At 39.7% G+C, this 16,883-nt stretch overlaps 1 protein-coding gene across 1 annotated transcript; it reads left to right on the forward strand.

Annotated features, from left to right (window-relative positions):
• Nucleotides 1–532: 532 nt before the first annotated feature.
• On the forward strand, nt 533–13,330 carry THBS1 (thrombospondin 1). The gene is made up of 22 exons (XM_040411323.1): nt 533–643; nt 2,207–2,293; nt 2,398–2,975; nt 3,098–3,173; nt 3,541–3,728; nt 3,825–3,938; nt 4,210–4,303; nt 4,985–5,158; nt 5,493–5,669; nt 5,969–6,142; nt 6,228–6,355; nt 6,447–6,599; nt 6,699–6,917; nt 6,996–7,103; nt 7,601–7,760; nt 8,436–8,554; nt 9,460–9,694; nt 9,807–10,034; nt 10,126–10,397; nt 10,511–10,608; nt 10,923–11,062; nt 11,533–13,330. Exons 2-22 carry the CDS (start codon nt 2,227–2,229, stop codon nt 11,538–11,540), a joined length of 3,510 nt encoding a protein of 1,169 aa, XP_040267257.1. The 5' UTR covers nt 533–643; nt 2,207–2,226; the 3' UTR covers nt 11,541–13,330.
• Nucleotides 13,331–16,883: the final 3,553 nt, after the last annotated feature.

Raw genomic sequence — 16,883 nt, forward strand, 5'->3', positions numbered from 1 at the left:
GGAAATACGGAATGCACACGGAGTAACTTCCGTTTTTTATGGGCAAAAAAACCCAGAATGGATGCAGAAAGAAAATACGTTCGTGTGCATGAGCCCTAAGACGTATATGTAAGGTGTTATCACCATACGTTATTGTTTCTACTAGACACTGCAGAATGGAAAAGCATAATTTACTACGGTTTTTTATCCTTTTTTCTTATGTTGCGTGCTCCGTAAACTAGCAACGCCAATGTTTTCTACCAAGACTTTGAGACACAGTAGGCGCCCCTTCGCCGTAGTGGGTCCCCCGTAGGAATGCACATTTTTTTTTCTCCTGTATTTCTTTGTTGGATTTCATCGCAACGAGATAAAAAAAAAAACTATCTATGGATCTGTGTCATGAAGAAATTCCTCAGCATGCGTCAGAGGGGAATGGGCAGCGTGTGTGATAGTTGTGTCTCTCCCTCATGTTGTGAGGTAATAGAATAAACAGGAGCCCGTTTCCTGCCCGGCCGATGCTGATTGGCCAAGGGGACACTCCAGGAATGTAAAGGCTCCTTTATAGGCAGAGCAGAGGAGCTGAGAGATCAGAACGCCTGCAGAGCACACACAGAGGACTACACAGCACTGCAGAAGACAGGACTTACCCCAGGCACAAGGAGATGTAAGAGGCTCTATAGGCTCTTCTTTACCATGCTTTAGATGCTTGTGGACGTCTTCAAGTTCAGCAGGTCCTGAAGTTGCTGGCGCCTAGATCTGCACCTAGACTTCATTGGCTGTTTTTTAGTATTGGATGTGTGACTTTTTAGTTGTTTTATGCCGGTTGAGGATAACTTTGCTATAATATAGGCATTTCTATACAGGAATGCGTTGGGCTTATTGGTGTAATGTTCATGAATATGAATTATTCTCCGGTATACCAGTTTATAACCATATATGACATTGTAAAAGTAACTCTATAGCTTATTAATGTGCATTTAGTATATGTTTATATAGTTTATTTCAATTGTATAGCTGTACGTAACAGTATACAGAATATACTGTTTATAGCTTATGTATAGTTATTTTTAGGGTATACTGTATATGGTTTATCTATGTGCAGCTAGTATTTGTATCTAATTTATAGATGTGTAGTTATTAAATGTACAGAACATACTATATATAGAGCAGGTATAGTATACTGTGTATAGTTTATGTATCTGCAGCTAGTATATGTATATAATTTATATATGTATAGGTATTAAATGTATGTAACATACTATAGCATATATACTAATATACAGTATAAAGTGTATAGTTAGTAAATGCATATAATATACTGTATGTAGTTTATATATGTACAGCTGGTATATGTATATTATTGTATATATTATATACATATATTTATATAGTTTATGTATCTGCAGTTAGTTTATGTATATAATTTATGTATATAATATATATAGCTTGTATATAGTTTATATATGTACAGCTAGTATATGTATATTATAGTATTGTATATATTATATACATATATTTATATCGTTTATGTATCTGCAGTTAGTTTATGTATATAATATATATAGCTTGTATATAGTTTATATATGTACAGCTAGTATATGTATATTACAGTATTGTGTAATGTACATAACATAGTATATATAGTATACTTTATATGGTTTATGTATCTGCGGTTAGTTTATATATATATGTATAGTTATTAAATGTACATAACATACTATAGCATATATAGTATACGGTATATAGTCTATAGTTAGTAAATGTATATAGTATATATAGAGCCTGCTTCACACAGTTTAGGTATCTGCAGCTAGTATATGTAGATAGTATAGGTGATATGGACCATATATAGAGTTGTAGTATGGTTATATCTGTACTATATTGTAGCACAGGTGTACTAAAATGAATGTGGTTTATGTTCTCCCTGCCCTCCAGCAATACTTTGTTTTTACAGCGTACTAGTTATATCATTTGAAGTAATTACAGTGAATGTCGTTGAACTTGGCCGTCGGTGATCTCTTTACAGCCCCTCCAGTCGTACGCAGTGTAGTAGCTGTTTTTAGACTTTGCCCCCATGTCCACAGTGTAGCTTTGTCATTTCTAGTGAAATCGTCTCATTTTCACATGGTACTCCTGGCATGTAAGGCAGATGTAAAGTGCTGACTGCTGAAGGATGGTTGTTAATGAAGGATCATAAAAATCTTTTTTTTTTTTCCTTTTCTTTAAGAAATTACCACATTAATCAGAATGGGGGTAATGAGAGGAATATTTCTGCTAGTCATGTTGGCTGTCCCTCACACAAAGCAAGCTTCAGGTAAGAACAGTTCAGAGCCCTATATGTTCTCCTGATATTTCATAGATTTTCTTTCATAGATTTAGATCTTACACTGCTTAAATTTGATATTTTCTCTCCCACAGAGAATGGAGCAGATGACAACAGTGTATTTGACCTGTTTGAGTTAACTGGACTCAACCGTATGTTCGGTAGTCGTAAAGCCTTAGGAGTCCTTTTAGCAAAAGGTCCAGATCCATCAAGCCCGGCTTACAAAATTGTAAATCCTAGTAAGATACCACCAATTCCAGATGATAAATTCCAAGATTTGCTGGATGCTATTCGAGCTGAACGGGGTTTTATCTTGTTGGCAACCTTGAAACAAACAAAGAAAACTAGAGGAGCCCTGTTGTCTATTGAGAGAAAAGATGGCAAAGGGCATGTCTTTAGTATAACCTCCAATGGTGAAGCTAGAACACTAGACTTGAGTATGAGTGAAAACGACAAACAGCAGGTAGTGTCTGTTGAGGAAGCTAGGCTGTCCACCGGCCACTGGAAGAACATTACCCTATTCATCCAAGAAGATCGAGCTCAGCTCTATGTGGGATGTGACAAGATGGAAAATGCTGAGCTGGAGATGCCTATCCATCATGTTCTCAATGGGGATTTGGCAAGCACTTACCAACTTAGGGTGGCAAAAGAAGGAGTGAAAGACAACTTTCAGGTAAGTCCTACAACAACAACTCAAGTGACTGATCAATCTGAACAGATGTGTACTTGTCAAGTGGCATAACTCTATATATACTATGGACTATTCCAATGTCAATGATGAAACTTTTTTAACAGGGTGTGCTGCAAAACCTGCGATTTGTGTTTGGAACCAGCATGGATGTGATTCTTAGAAACAAAGGCTGCTCCAGCTGTAAGTACATCCAGTCCAACAAGACATGCATGTATATATTAGGCAAATGGTAGAATTATATTGAGGATTTGCAACATTACATCTAATTGCTGTGCATTATGCCCCATAAACCTTCACTTCTGCTGGTCAAAATGAGGAAATACCTCCAACAACTACCACCATTGTTGTCCACCTATAGTTAATTAGTTCAACTCTAGAGGACTGGAGTAGACCAGGAAAGGCTTATCCAAGGATAAGTTATGAGTCATCGAATGGATAAGTGTTTAGGATTTAGATGTAATTACCCTTTTCTTTTTTCTCAGTAAGCATAGTTAGAATATTCAATTAAATCAAATAATAAGTATCTTCCCATTGTGTTTTTGTACAGCAAACTATGACCTGGAAAATGCAGTCAATGACTCTCGCCCAGCAATCCGCACCAATTACATTGGTCACAAGACAAAAGACTACAATGGTGTATGTGGTCTTTCCTGCGACGACCTGAACAATATGTTTTCGGAAATGAAAGGTATACGGGTTGTCATCTCAACTCTTAAGGACAGAATCCAAAAACTGGTAAGTTAATTGGAGTGATTGATTCAAAGGAAAAAAACAATGACACCCTTTAAGACATTACAAATTTTAATTATTTTAATCTATTTTTGTTCTTAGGGAGAGGAAACTAAGATGCTTGCTAGTGTGGCACCAGGCTGTTTACATAAAGGAGTGAAATACAACAATATGGATGAGTGGACCGTAGATAGTTGCACTGAATGTACATGCCAGGTAAATGCTCCTTCTTACTTATTGTCACCTATGGCTATATTCAGGTTTAGGATAGTATAGATTATGGATAAAATCAGAACTTGTATCCAGTATAAGTACATAGCCTAATATATTGTGTATTCTTTGTAGACAGCAGTCATAAGAAGGTCCTACATGGCCTAGCACCTTCTGTATAGTCTAAAAATAGTGACGGTCTAACTTGGTGCCTTTTTTTTTAAACCAGATTCAATTATGAATATTGATCAAGTCCATTTTGTCTTTCTTTCTGTAGAATTCTGTAACCATTTGCCATAAGGTCTCTTGCCCCTTTGTTCCCTGTACCAACGCCACTATTCCAGACGGTGAATGCTGCCCCAGATGTTGGCGTAAGTATTCTATATATATCTGTACAGACCAAACATAGATGAAAGTGGTCTAATGAAGCTTAGATGTAAGGGCTTAAAGGCAACAAAAGTAAAGCTCTTGATCCTGTTGTACACAAACTGGTGATTCATTAGCATTCTTGTCTGCTCAGAAGGTGCTTCTGAAGCCTCAGGCTTAATATCTCATTTTAAAAGGTGTAGTGAAAAATATGCAGATATTAATCTTGTAAATGCAGAACAAGTTGATACAGGAGAGAGATAAAATAGCTCTCATGAAAGTTGGACAGCTGCAAGTACTAAACATCAGTAGACCTGCTCAGTCCTGTGAGCTTCAAATTTCTATCTCCTTGGCATGTATGGAACTCCCCTACAACAAATTCTCAACTTGTAGAGCCAAAATCCTCATGTACAGTATCTACTAAAACCTTTTTCCAATTATCATAAGTTATGGGTCTGTTTCCTAATCGTCTCAGACACACATGTCTGGATTTAATAAAACTAATCTTTCAATTTAAACACAATTCATGTTATCTGTCCATTACCATGGACAATTTGCACATGAGATTTATGACCATGAGAACCTTACTTATACTCTAATAGGCCAGATCAGGTTCTTCAGTCTCAGTATGAAAGAAGTATGTCTAATATAATGGTTTATTAAATGTTATGGATTTTTGTTTCCAGCAAGCGATTCTCCTGATGATAGTTGGTCCCCATGGTCTGATTGGACTCCATGCTCAGCGACATGTGGTCATGGCATTCAACAGAGAGGAAGATCTTGCGATAGTCTTAATAACAACTGTGAAGGGTCTTCAGTCCAAACTAGGTCTTGCCATATCCAAGAATGTGATAAGCGATGTGAGTAAATCTGATTAGAATTTTCGATTTAACCATTAGTAGACACATTGGTTGGCAGAAGTGTCTGTTGAATTCAGTGATTAAAATCTTGCATGTACATTTTAGCTGTTTTTCAACAATAGTCCAAAGTTCAGATATAATCTTCTCAAGTTCCTTAAGTTCTTTTAATCTTATGAGCGTCTTTGATGGTTTTAGGATTTGGGGTCATTACCTCTTTAGGAAAAATAAACATTTCCCATTGGTATTTCAAGTATGTTACTGAGCTATACTTTTTATGAATCGACCACTTAGGTTTTGTTGTGGGTAACAAATACATATTTTTTATGTTTTCTAGTTAAGCAAGACGGTGGATGGAGTCATTGGTCTCCTTGGTCATCATGTTCTGTGTCCTGTGGAATTGGTCAGATCACTAGAATCCGTCTTTGCAACTCACCTGTTCCCCAGTTGAATGGCAAGTCATGTGTTGGAGAAGGAAGGGAGAACAAGCCATGCCAGAAGGATCCTTGCCCAAGTGAGTATTCTCCATTGTTTTGTGACTTCTTTTCACGTCATCTTTTAATTTGTTCTTCTTGATTGTTATAATGATGGAGCTTCACTAAAAGGTCACGTAATTCACAAATTAAACTAAGCAAAGATTTATTGCGTCAATTTTCCAGTGTACAATTAATGTGACGATCACTTAAAGGTCACATCGGAGGGAGTTGTAGGCTTTCATAGACCCTTCTTTGTTTCTACCATGAATGCATTATTCTGTCAGTTTACGAATAGCTTATCTAGAAAACATGACTAATAAACTTATTTAATTTCCAGTTGATGGCCTGTGGGGACCATGGTCACCCTGGGATATATGTTCCCTGACCTGCGGAGGCGGTATGCAGAAACGTGAGCGTATTTGTAACAACCCCAAGCCCCAGTATGGTGGTAAAGATTGCATTGGAGAAAATGTTGACAGCCAGATCTGTAACAAAGAAGACTGCCCTATTGGTAAGCTATTAGCAAGCAAAGATTTTCTTAGTAATTGTTTGAAAATATTCTGCTAGATTCTAACAATGACTTATCTTCTTTTAAGATGGCTGTCTATCCAATCCCTGCTTTGCTGGAGTTAAATGCACAAGCTTCATTGATGGAACTTGGAAATGTGGTTCTTGCCCAACCGGCTACAGAGGAAATGGTGTTGAGTGTACAGACATTGACGAGGTTTGTTGCAGTCATTTTAATAAAGCCTTCATAATACACATCATGATGGCTATTTATATTATATTAATGGCTGAAATATTTGTCTTAATAGTGCAAGGAGGTGCCTGATGCCTGCTTTAACCTCAATGGAGTGCACAGATGTGAGAACACAGAGCCAGGGTACAACTGTCTCCCATGCCCTCCACGGTACTCTGGCACCCAACCGTTTGGCAAAAGTATTGAAGATGCCAATGCAAAGAAACAGGTCAGTTGCTTTTCTCTGATTACAAACAACATTTGGTTGTAGGATGTTTAATATAACTAGTATAGCTCATGGTTATATACCTCTATTTTGGCATACTAGGTCTGCAAGCCACAGAACCCTTGCGCTGATGGAACACACAACTGCAACAAGAATGCAAGATGCATCTACCTTGGCCATTACAGTGACCCCATGTTCCGCTGTGAATGCAAACCAGGGTATGCTGGCAATGGTATCATTTGTGGTGAAGACACAGATCTGGATGGGTGGCCAAATGAGGACCTCGTTTGTGTTGCTAATGCTACCTATCATTGTAAAAAGGTAAGTGGATCTGAACCTTCTTATCGTGCTCTAGAGAAATTTTCAAGAAGAGATTACTAACAATATTCTATCTTCTAGGATAACTGCCCTACCCTCCCCAACTCCGGCCAAGAAGACTATGATAAAGATGGAATTGGAGATGCTTGTGATAGTGACGATGATAATGATGGAATCCCAGATGATAGGGTAAGAATACAATGGGAGTATTCATGCTTTCAGCACCTTAGATATTGGGTTTCTTGGCTTCTCACCAAGTTAAACAAAACATCAGGAAAGTAAGCATTGAAGCATTTTTTTCGAGAAGAATATATCATACGGTTGTGAAATTTGTCCAGTAAATTGTGAAATCTTTTGGCTGGCTTTATCCTATAAAGTAGTTTGCATAGACTGGACTTTGAAAGTGAAATTGACCCTGAGCTTCTTACAAACAGCAGGATATGAAACTTTTCAACTAGCAGATGTTATCGTCCTTAAATACCATGTGTAGATTTTGACATTTAAGTGAGGCTTTTTGAGCACGGCCTACAAATTTTCAGAGCCATTTGCTTATGCTAAAAATATCACATCCATGTAGTCAAACAAGAAAACTGTCCAAAAGGAAACATGAAAACTACCTACAGTGGACAAACATAGCGACACATGGTAAAAATGGCGAAACATTAAAGGAGTCTATTCTTTTGCAGGATAACTGTCCACTTATATACAACCCTGCTCAGTATGACTATGATCGTGATGACGTGGGTGATCGTTGTGACAATTGCCCATACAACCACAACCCTGACCAAGCTGACACAGATTCCAATGGAGAAGGAGATGCCTGTGCCATTGATATCGATGGAGATGGTTTGTATTCCTTCACTATTTCAATTTGATTATTGAGAATTTGTTCATATCCAGAGACATTAAAAGGGGTTATACCACAATTTATGTAAAAAAATGAAAATCAGACATCATACAGTACATGACATTCTCATTCTAAAACAGCTGGAACCAGCCCTGTACTTCACATGGATCCAGAGATCTCCCCATTCACTGCTGCAAATGTTCTGCTAGATTAATTTCACGCTGGCAGCTCAGGTGGCATGTCCTTTGTGCTGTAGCTCTTTCCCTGTAACTGCCATATCTTCTTAGAGAACATATGGCTGGTAACAGATGAAGATTTAAACTGAGCACATGCGACCACCTCATTGAGGTGGATGGAAAAAAAAAAGGAAGTGAACAAACAGCAGGTGGCGCTATACAGATACATTTTATTGAATATCTCAGTTGCTATATTAAATGTTCAATTACATGCAATTACAAAAGTATTCAGATCCAGGTGCTGGTTTGAAATATGTAGAATATTTTTTGTGGGACAACTCCTTTAATCCATCTTAATTATTGGTGAAACCCAAACCTAACTAGGCTATCTAGACAGTAATGCATTGTTTCATACAATAACTTTATTCGTTATAGGTTGCCTTCAAACTAACTGTAAGTACATTCTAATAACATCATACATGCATTATATCTCTACAGGTATACTTAATGAGAAAGACAACTGCCCCTATGTCTATAATGTAGACCAGAAGGATACCGATAAAGACGGTGTTGGAGATCAATGCGACAACTGTCCATTGGAGCACAATCCAGAACAGGTAAATGCTTATTCTTTTCAGAACCATAACTATTGAATGAGATGGGGGTGCAGAGGCTGGGGTCATACTGGTCCTTGAAGACTAAATGGGTCTCCAGGTGGCCTCTGGACCATATTAAGAGACCATATGGTGTTATGTAATAGTTTCATTACTGGTTAAATGGCAACATATATGAAGCTCAGACATCATGTTCGAAACATTCACCAGCAGGTACCATACATCACATATGGTTTCCATGATATCTGTGATGTTCTGCTGACTTTTTGAGGTTTCAGTAGATTGGACTCCAAAGTTTTCCACTCTTAGGGCAGTGCCAGAAGACTCCACAGTCGTATGCATCAGCAGATAGCTGACCATGAGGATTACAAGTTTAGATCAGCCTGTCCGTGCCATTCTGCATATCAGGGATTAGCTACTTTTGTAAAGCCCTTCCTCTTTAATCTTACTTTTTTGTTCAGTGTTAAGCTGAGCACATGCATAAATTCCATAGCATCAGGGTTCAGAATTTTTGCTTTCAACAGATGATTTCCCACAAAACAAGAAGCACATAATCTTTGCAAAAACTGTGTTCTACGTATAACACCAGACTTAGTCATTCCATTCCCAAGAGCTCCAGGGATTTCCACTACTAAGGCACTGTTGTCAGCATATCATCTAAAGAGCTAATATGCCAACATGAAAGCAGCACCACGAGTTTCCTTAATACCATGGCACTCTTATTATCCTAAATCTGAACATCCAGTGTAGCGCAAATCCACTTCATTAATCATATTTCAGTTGTACACATGTCAACAATTATATGTTGTCTGAGAAAATGTTTGTGGTAAAATATTCATTTGGCTCACCGTCAACTGTCTGCTAGGCACTTTCATCAGATGGCTAATATTCTCTCTATTTTATTTCAGACTGACTCTGACTCTGATCTTATTGGAGATAAGTGTGACAGCAATGAAGATATAGATGAAGATGGTCATCAGAATAATCTGGACAATTGCCCATATATTCCAAATGCCAATCAAGCTGATCACGACAAAGACGGCAAAGGAGACGCTTGTGATCATGATGATGACAATGATGGTATTCCAGATGACAAAGACAACTGCAGACTGGTGCCCAACCCTGATCAGATCGATAGTAATGGTAAGCCAAAATTTGATAGTTGTAGATGAAAATGGGATAAGACTCAGAATTTACCAGTATATGGCAAAGGAAAGACACATCAAACTCAAAGAAAACTCTTTGCTTCTTCCAGGTGATGGACGTGGTGATGTCTGTCAATTTGACTTTGATAATGACAACATCCCAGACGCAGAAGATGTTTGCCCAGAAAATGTACATATTAGTACAACCGATTTCCGTAAATTCCAAATGGTGCCTTTGGATCCTAAAGGAACATCTCAGATTGATCCCAACTGGATGGTCAGACACTTTGGCAAAGAGTTGGTTCAGACTGTTAACTGTGACCCCGGCATTGCAGTTGGTTAGTATCTTTACAGGTCAAAAATAAGTTATTCAGTTCTGAATACTGCATTCCTAGCAGGTAGATAACCTCTGTTTTGTTCTTTCCTTAGGTTTCGATGAGTTTAGTGCGGTAGACTTCAGTGGCACCTTCTTCATTAACACTGAGCGTGACGATGATTATGCTGGCTTTGTGTTTGGCTACCAATCCAGCAGCCGATTTTATGTGGTCATGTGGAAACAAATAACCCAAACTTATTGGGACCTGACTCCTACCAAGGCTCAGGGATACTCTGGTCTCTCCATTAAAGTTGTGAACTCAACAACTGGGCCAGGAGAGCATTTGCGTAATGCTTTATGGCATACTGGAAACACAGCAGGACAGGTAAGTGGATCTTATCAGAAATATTCTATGCATACACGTGGGCATAATTATATTGGGTTCTATCAGTGCTCCAACATATCATTAATGAAGTTATGTGGTTATGTTCTTCACAGGTTCGTACTTTGTGGCATGACCCTCGTAATACAGGGTGGAAAGATTTCACAGCTTACAGATGGCACTTAATCCACAGACCAAAGACTGGATTCATTCGGTAAGAATATTAAGGCTTTTTCTCAGGGTAGTCAACAAAGATAGCTTAGGCTCAAGGCTAAAATTTCATAAATATACTGCAAGACCTCATATACTAAGTTTACAGATATACTCATGTATGATAAGAACTAGGAAAAGATGCATTGCTTTCATTTGATAGCAGTCATTTTACATCTACCGTACAACTGGAAGAGATATAATTTTTGGAAAATGGCATTTGTTTTTCTGAAGTCATCTTAGAATTCTATTAGCTTTCGATTATATATCATTATATATATGATTATTTCTAAGCACATTTGTCTCATTTCCTTTTAGTGTTGTTATGTATGAAGGGAAAAAAATCATGGCCGACTCAGGACCGATTTACGATAAGACATATGCTGGAGGAAGACTAGGTCTTTTTGTCTTCTCACAAGAGATGGTGTTTTTCTCAGATCTGAAATATGAATGTAGAGGTGAGTAAACCTATTAGACTAAAAGGGTTGTCCAGAATTATGTCCAGAAGTGATGTCCTATCCTCTTGGATTAAACTGTAGGTCTGGCATTGACCTCCGATACTGGAACTACACTGAAACAGCTGTTTGGGAGCAGTGCTGGGTGTTAAATCCCCACCAATCAGATATTAATTTCCTAGACTGAAGATAGACCATCAGTTGTAAAATCCTGAAAAAGAGTCTGTCTTCTTTTACTTTGGATGACAGGCTAGTCAAAACAAATACTTCGTATTTAGGATGAGTGGTGTGTGACACAAGGATTCAAAAAACACCAAAGACAGAATACTTATATCATGCACCACCCCTTCAGATGTTGCAGTAGGAATAATAACACAGTGCATCAGATTTTCCTGAAGTGTTCCCTTAAGAAGAATATTGAAACCTTACCCATACTGATTAGGTAACATATTTCTGTTTATTCTTTCTTCCAGATTCATAAATCCAGATCTTATGCATTCAGTGAATGTTAAGAAACCTCATAGCACCTTCATATATGTTAGATTTGTTCCATCTCTTGGACAATTTCTTACATCCCTTTTTTTTGTTTTGGTATTATTTTTTTCTTCTGGAACAAAAGATCAACTCCAAGAACCTAAAAGGATCGGACAAGACCTTAATGTATTGTTTTGCTCAGTGTGAAACCTTGGGGTCGTTCTCCATTTTTTTCCAAGTCTACCAAGGTACTAAAGACTTTCTCCTACAAGTGCCTCAAGGAAACGTTCCTACAGAAGGAAACATTTTGATCAGAAATGAATGTTTTTGAATGTTGGGAAATAAAAAGAAAAATAACATTTCCCAAATTCTGAGGGCTATACAATAATATCAGAACCAAACAACCAAGAAACTACTAATGCACAAACTGATATTTTACTGGAGTGGTTGCTTGACCACAGAAGAGCAGAGTTGCAATAATTCAGGAAAAGAGGTGTTTTTTTTAGTTTATTTTTTATTTTTCAAGACAACATCCTGTCATTGTCTATGGAGTCACCAAGATTGATACATGGTATACCGATGTAGCTATGGTAGCGTTGCGGCTGATCCATGTGAAGGAATGGCCATTGTGGACAAAAGTATCACTGCCTGGATGATAGTATCTGAATGTAGTATGTGGAGTGTTTCAATGTGTGTCAGATAAACCTTTTTTATTATTTTTTTGGGAACGGATATAAAATGCACTTCTTCCAGCATTTTGCAAAAAATAAAACATTGTAAGATGCTCGATATCATGCATTTCTGTTGGTGCAAGAATAAAAAGTCAAGTAGAAAAATATTGCATTGTCAAAAACAACTCATGGCATACATTCCGAGATACAGGTATAAATAAAATAAATTATTTTTATTTTTTTAAAGAATTACAGGATGCATGGTAATGATGTTGTTCTTACCTGTCAGACAGGGGTAGATTGGACTGGTTCTCCATGTGACTAGGTCTTTCTGTTTTCAGCTGTATTATAGACGGCTACATAGTACGTGGAGAACCAGAGGGAGAGCAAGGCAAGAGGGGTGGAGAATTTAGGTACAGTGCACTCTCTGTGCAAAATGTAAAAATGCAAACCATATGTCTGCCTCTATACAGTAATATAACACCCTAATTACGCCACGGCAGGTAGACAGTATTCTGCGGCAAAAAAACAAGAGTAAGCCAACAGATGAAACCTTCATGTACAAATATTACCTCATTGTGTGACTGAGAAACAGAAAAATGTCTTGGATTCGAGATGAAAGAAAAGAAATCGAGAGATATTTAAAAGACAAAAAACATTTTAAATCTACTGTAGTGTTAATCAGTTGTGTATATAATTACAATGACTTTGTAACCCCCAGGAAAGTATTTTTTCATTTTTGTTTTATGTATTAAAGAGTATTGTAATATTTTTTCTATATTTTAGTAAATCCATTGCTTTTTTTTGTATAAATGATTTTTTTATTTTGTATTGCTGTTTAGTGTTATGGGTTATTATAATTTTTTTTTTGTAGATATGCTATTTAAATAATTTATGAGGAAACGCTTCTGTAGTGTCCTTGCTCCTATTTGTACAAACCGTTTTGCACTTGAAGAGGAGAGCTTTGCAATATCTGTCCCATTCTTTTTGTTTTGTAATATCCGTGTATACTATTTGTAAGAAAGAGAGAACTATGCCTTTTGTACACATTTGAAATGTTACAGTGTTTTGTGTAAATTGTACAGAGAATAATGTCGTCAAATATGAAATAAATTTTTAAATCTAGGAAAAGCGTCAAAGTGTTTTTTTCGTTCTACTAATTTAATAGTTACCAACATATTCAGTTTTAGCTATTATCCTGTGACTGAGACCTTAGGGACCTTGTGCTTAAAAAAATAAATTTTCTATTTAATTTATTAATTATTAAGGTTTTTAACTTTTTTACTATATTTTTACTTTTCTTAAAGAGCAAAAAAGATATTAACGCAAGATAATTGTGTTTTATTTTGAAGAAATATTAAACTTCCCTATTAAATTAACTTTTTCGGGGGACGTGGCTAGCAGCCGAACAGCGAGGACGCCATTCCCTGGAGGTCCCACTGGCCGGATCTAACGTTTTGGCATCTAGCCTGTAAAGGCCGACGAGGGAATGGTGGACCCCACCAGCAAGCCTTTCTGTTTTGTGGCCTACGGGGGAAGCCATCTCAGAGGCCCTGGGACCAGAGATACATCTGCGGCCTGGCCAGGCCCTGAAGCCTCGTCCTCAATTTGCGGAGACGGTAAACGCGCAGGATCGTGATCGCCCTCCTCGCAGCTGGATTGGTCGCCGGGACCCCCTGTGTCCCTGCCGTTGCAGAATGGGACACCCCCGTGGCCTTCCCTGACCTCTGGCCCTGAATAACAACTGAGGCCTGGCAGGGAAGGCAAACCCCCGGGCTAAATTTTTGGTGCAGGCGGAGAGGCGGAGAGACAGCCAAACGGCCCAACTGCCAACGACCTCCAAACAAATTGGACACTCGACCTCACATACCAGCAGCCAAGGTAGACCAGCTAGACCAGGGGTCGGCAACCTTTTTGGCATAGAGTGCAAAAAAATAAATCAGTTGAAGCGCTCAGTGTGACGGGCAATACAGAAAAGCCATATAACAAACTGTATGTGACAAAAAACAAATAATCAGTTTAACTTACCACTCAATGCGACCCTTGTTCCTTAATTTCTTTGCAAAGACAATCCAGCTTTAGTTCATATGAGAAGACTTTTAGGTCCCTCTGGCAGTCACATATAGGCTCACTATCCTCCACACACCCTAAAGTTGTCAGAAGCTTGCCCCCCCTATTTTCCCCAGCAGTTACATGCAGGCTCACCATTCTCCCACCCCCCAAAGTTGTCAGAAGCTTGCTCCACATTGTCCCCCCATAACACCCAGCAGTCACATGCAGACTCACCATCCTAAACCCACCCCCAATTTAGTCACAAAGCTTCTCCCATTCCCCAAGCTCCCTATCAACCTTCCATCTGACTGCCCCATCACATCACACCATCCCCTGCTGTCACCTGTGCCACTACTACTCCTAACCCTCTGCTGTCACCTGTGCCACTACTACTCCTAACTCTCTGCTGTCACCTGTGCCACTACTACTCTTAACCCTCTGCTGCAACCTGTGCATGCCACTGCTACTCCTAACCCTCCGCTGCCACTACTACTCCTAACCCTCTGTTGTCACCTGTGCCACTACCACTCCTAACCCTCTGCTGTCACCTATGCCACTACTACTCCTAACCCTCTGCTGTCATCTGTGCCACTACCACTCCTAACCCTCTGCTGTCACCTATGCCACTACCACTCCTAACCCTCAGCTGTCACCTATGCCACTACCACTCCTAACCCTCTGCTGTCACCTATGCCACTACTACTCCTAACCCTCTGCTGTCACCTGTGCCACTACTACTCCTAACCCTCAGCTGTCACCTATGCCACTACTACTCCTAACCCTCTGTTGTCACCTATGCCACTACTACTGCAACAAGCAAAACATATGCGGCTGCAACGGAATTCTGGGAATTGTAGTTCCCCAGGCGGCAGTGCCCTCTGCCAGCCGGCCACTACATCCAGTCACACACACTAAAATAATGGTACCTGGCATATGACAGTCTGCTTCCAGGCTGCACATGTGGGCTCAAGTCACTAACAGGAAGTTACAAGGGGAGACAACATACGGTTTCTCTAGTTCCGCGGCCAGAAGTTCCCAGTGGAGTCTGGTAGCTGGTTGGCACTGCGGGAAGCATGTGGGACGGGCCTAGTAGACGCACCCTGTGTAGCATGTCTGAATTTTAAAAAATTAAAGGTGCAGTGAGTCGCAGTGCATGCCAGTCAAATATGGTCTGCGTGCCATCTCTGGCATGCGTGTCGGGGGTTGCCGACCCCTGAGCTAGACACTACTGAGGACTGTAGAACCTTTGAGGTCAGTAATACAAAAGAATACCCTAGGAGGGCCCCTATATGAAAAACCACAACACTATAAAACCTTTGAATTGGGCCTCCATTACCTTAAAAAGAAGGCAGACCCTGGACCCACCACCCACAGGACCTGGAGGTGAGAGACAAAATTGAGGAGACAGACTCCCGGGGTGGGACATCACGCATGACCGCATTTTAACGCCGCACTCCTGTGAAACCGTGCCAGCATTTACGAGGGGACATACCCCCTGAGGCACATATGATCCGGAGAACGCCATCCGACATTATCCGGAGGTCCGTAGCGATAGGCCATCTGACATACATGTGGCCCGTTGGGACATACAGTTGAGTCCATATTCCTCTACCTGACGCCAACTCCCTTCATGCAGCACAATACTCGGCTAGCAACAGTGCACAAACCTCCCTAACGCCACTTACACAGGTAGGGGGACATACAGCCACACTAACAGTGGCCATAAAACAACAAGGCTGCATCCCCATGACCGAGGCACATACCCCCTCCATACTTGTCTCCATCTCTTGATGTCATAAAAGTCTTATGAGGACCACCCTCCAAGGTTAACAACAAAACCACAACTCCAGACAGCCAGGCTTAGAGCTGATAGAAATTATGGACAAATTTGTGGCCAAAAACCCTTCTACAAGCACACACAAAACCTCTCAAGTGCACTGTGTTCCAACCGCCACAGACACCAAAACCAAAATGTCTAAAACCACAGGCAAACAAAAAAAAAAACACCTAAAACTACCCAAGGACTTTCCCAACCAGCATCAGATATACCTTTCTCTGCTGAACTCATAAAAGATGGTTATAACACACCGCCCAAATTTCTCCCCTAGATATGCTCCTCCACTCTCCCCTGAAGAGGAATCTAACCACGCTTCTACTGTGGCACAGGAAGTCTCATTTTGACAAAAGATTGGAGGTACTTCACTCCTCTATCAACTCTGCCCTACAATTGATCACCACAAACTCTCAAAAAATCTCAGACTTGGAGAATAAATACGCAGCCCAGGAGATAACTATATCTAATCTGGGACGCACCATAACACAATGCAGAGAAACAGAATCTGCTTTAACCGCTAAACTGGAAGATCTTGAAAATCGGGATCGCCACAATAACCTTAGATTCATAGGCGTCCCAGAGAACATTGCGGGAGAGGACCTACGCACACTGAAAATACGAGGCCACTCCATTCTAATTTTCCAAGACTTTTCTGCATCAGTCTCCCAAAAATGGAGAGCATTTACCCCAATATGACAAAGCCTCTATGAAAGGGCGATCCGATTCCAGCTGATCTATCCGGCAAAATTACGGGTGCTGGAGAATGGCAGACTGCTCATCTTTGAAAATCCAC

This window comes from Bufo bufo, chromosome 11 (genome assembly GCF_905171765.1).
Source record: "Bufo bufo chromosome 11, aBufBuf1.1, whole genome shotgun sequence".
Classification (NCBI taxonomy): domain Eukaryota; kingdom Metazoa; phylum Chordata; class Amphibia; order Anura; family Bufonidae; genus Bufo; species Bufo bufo.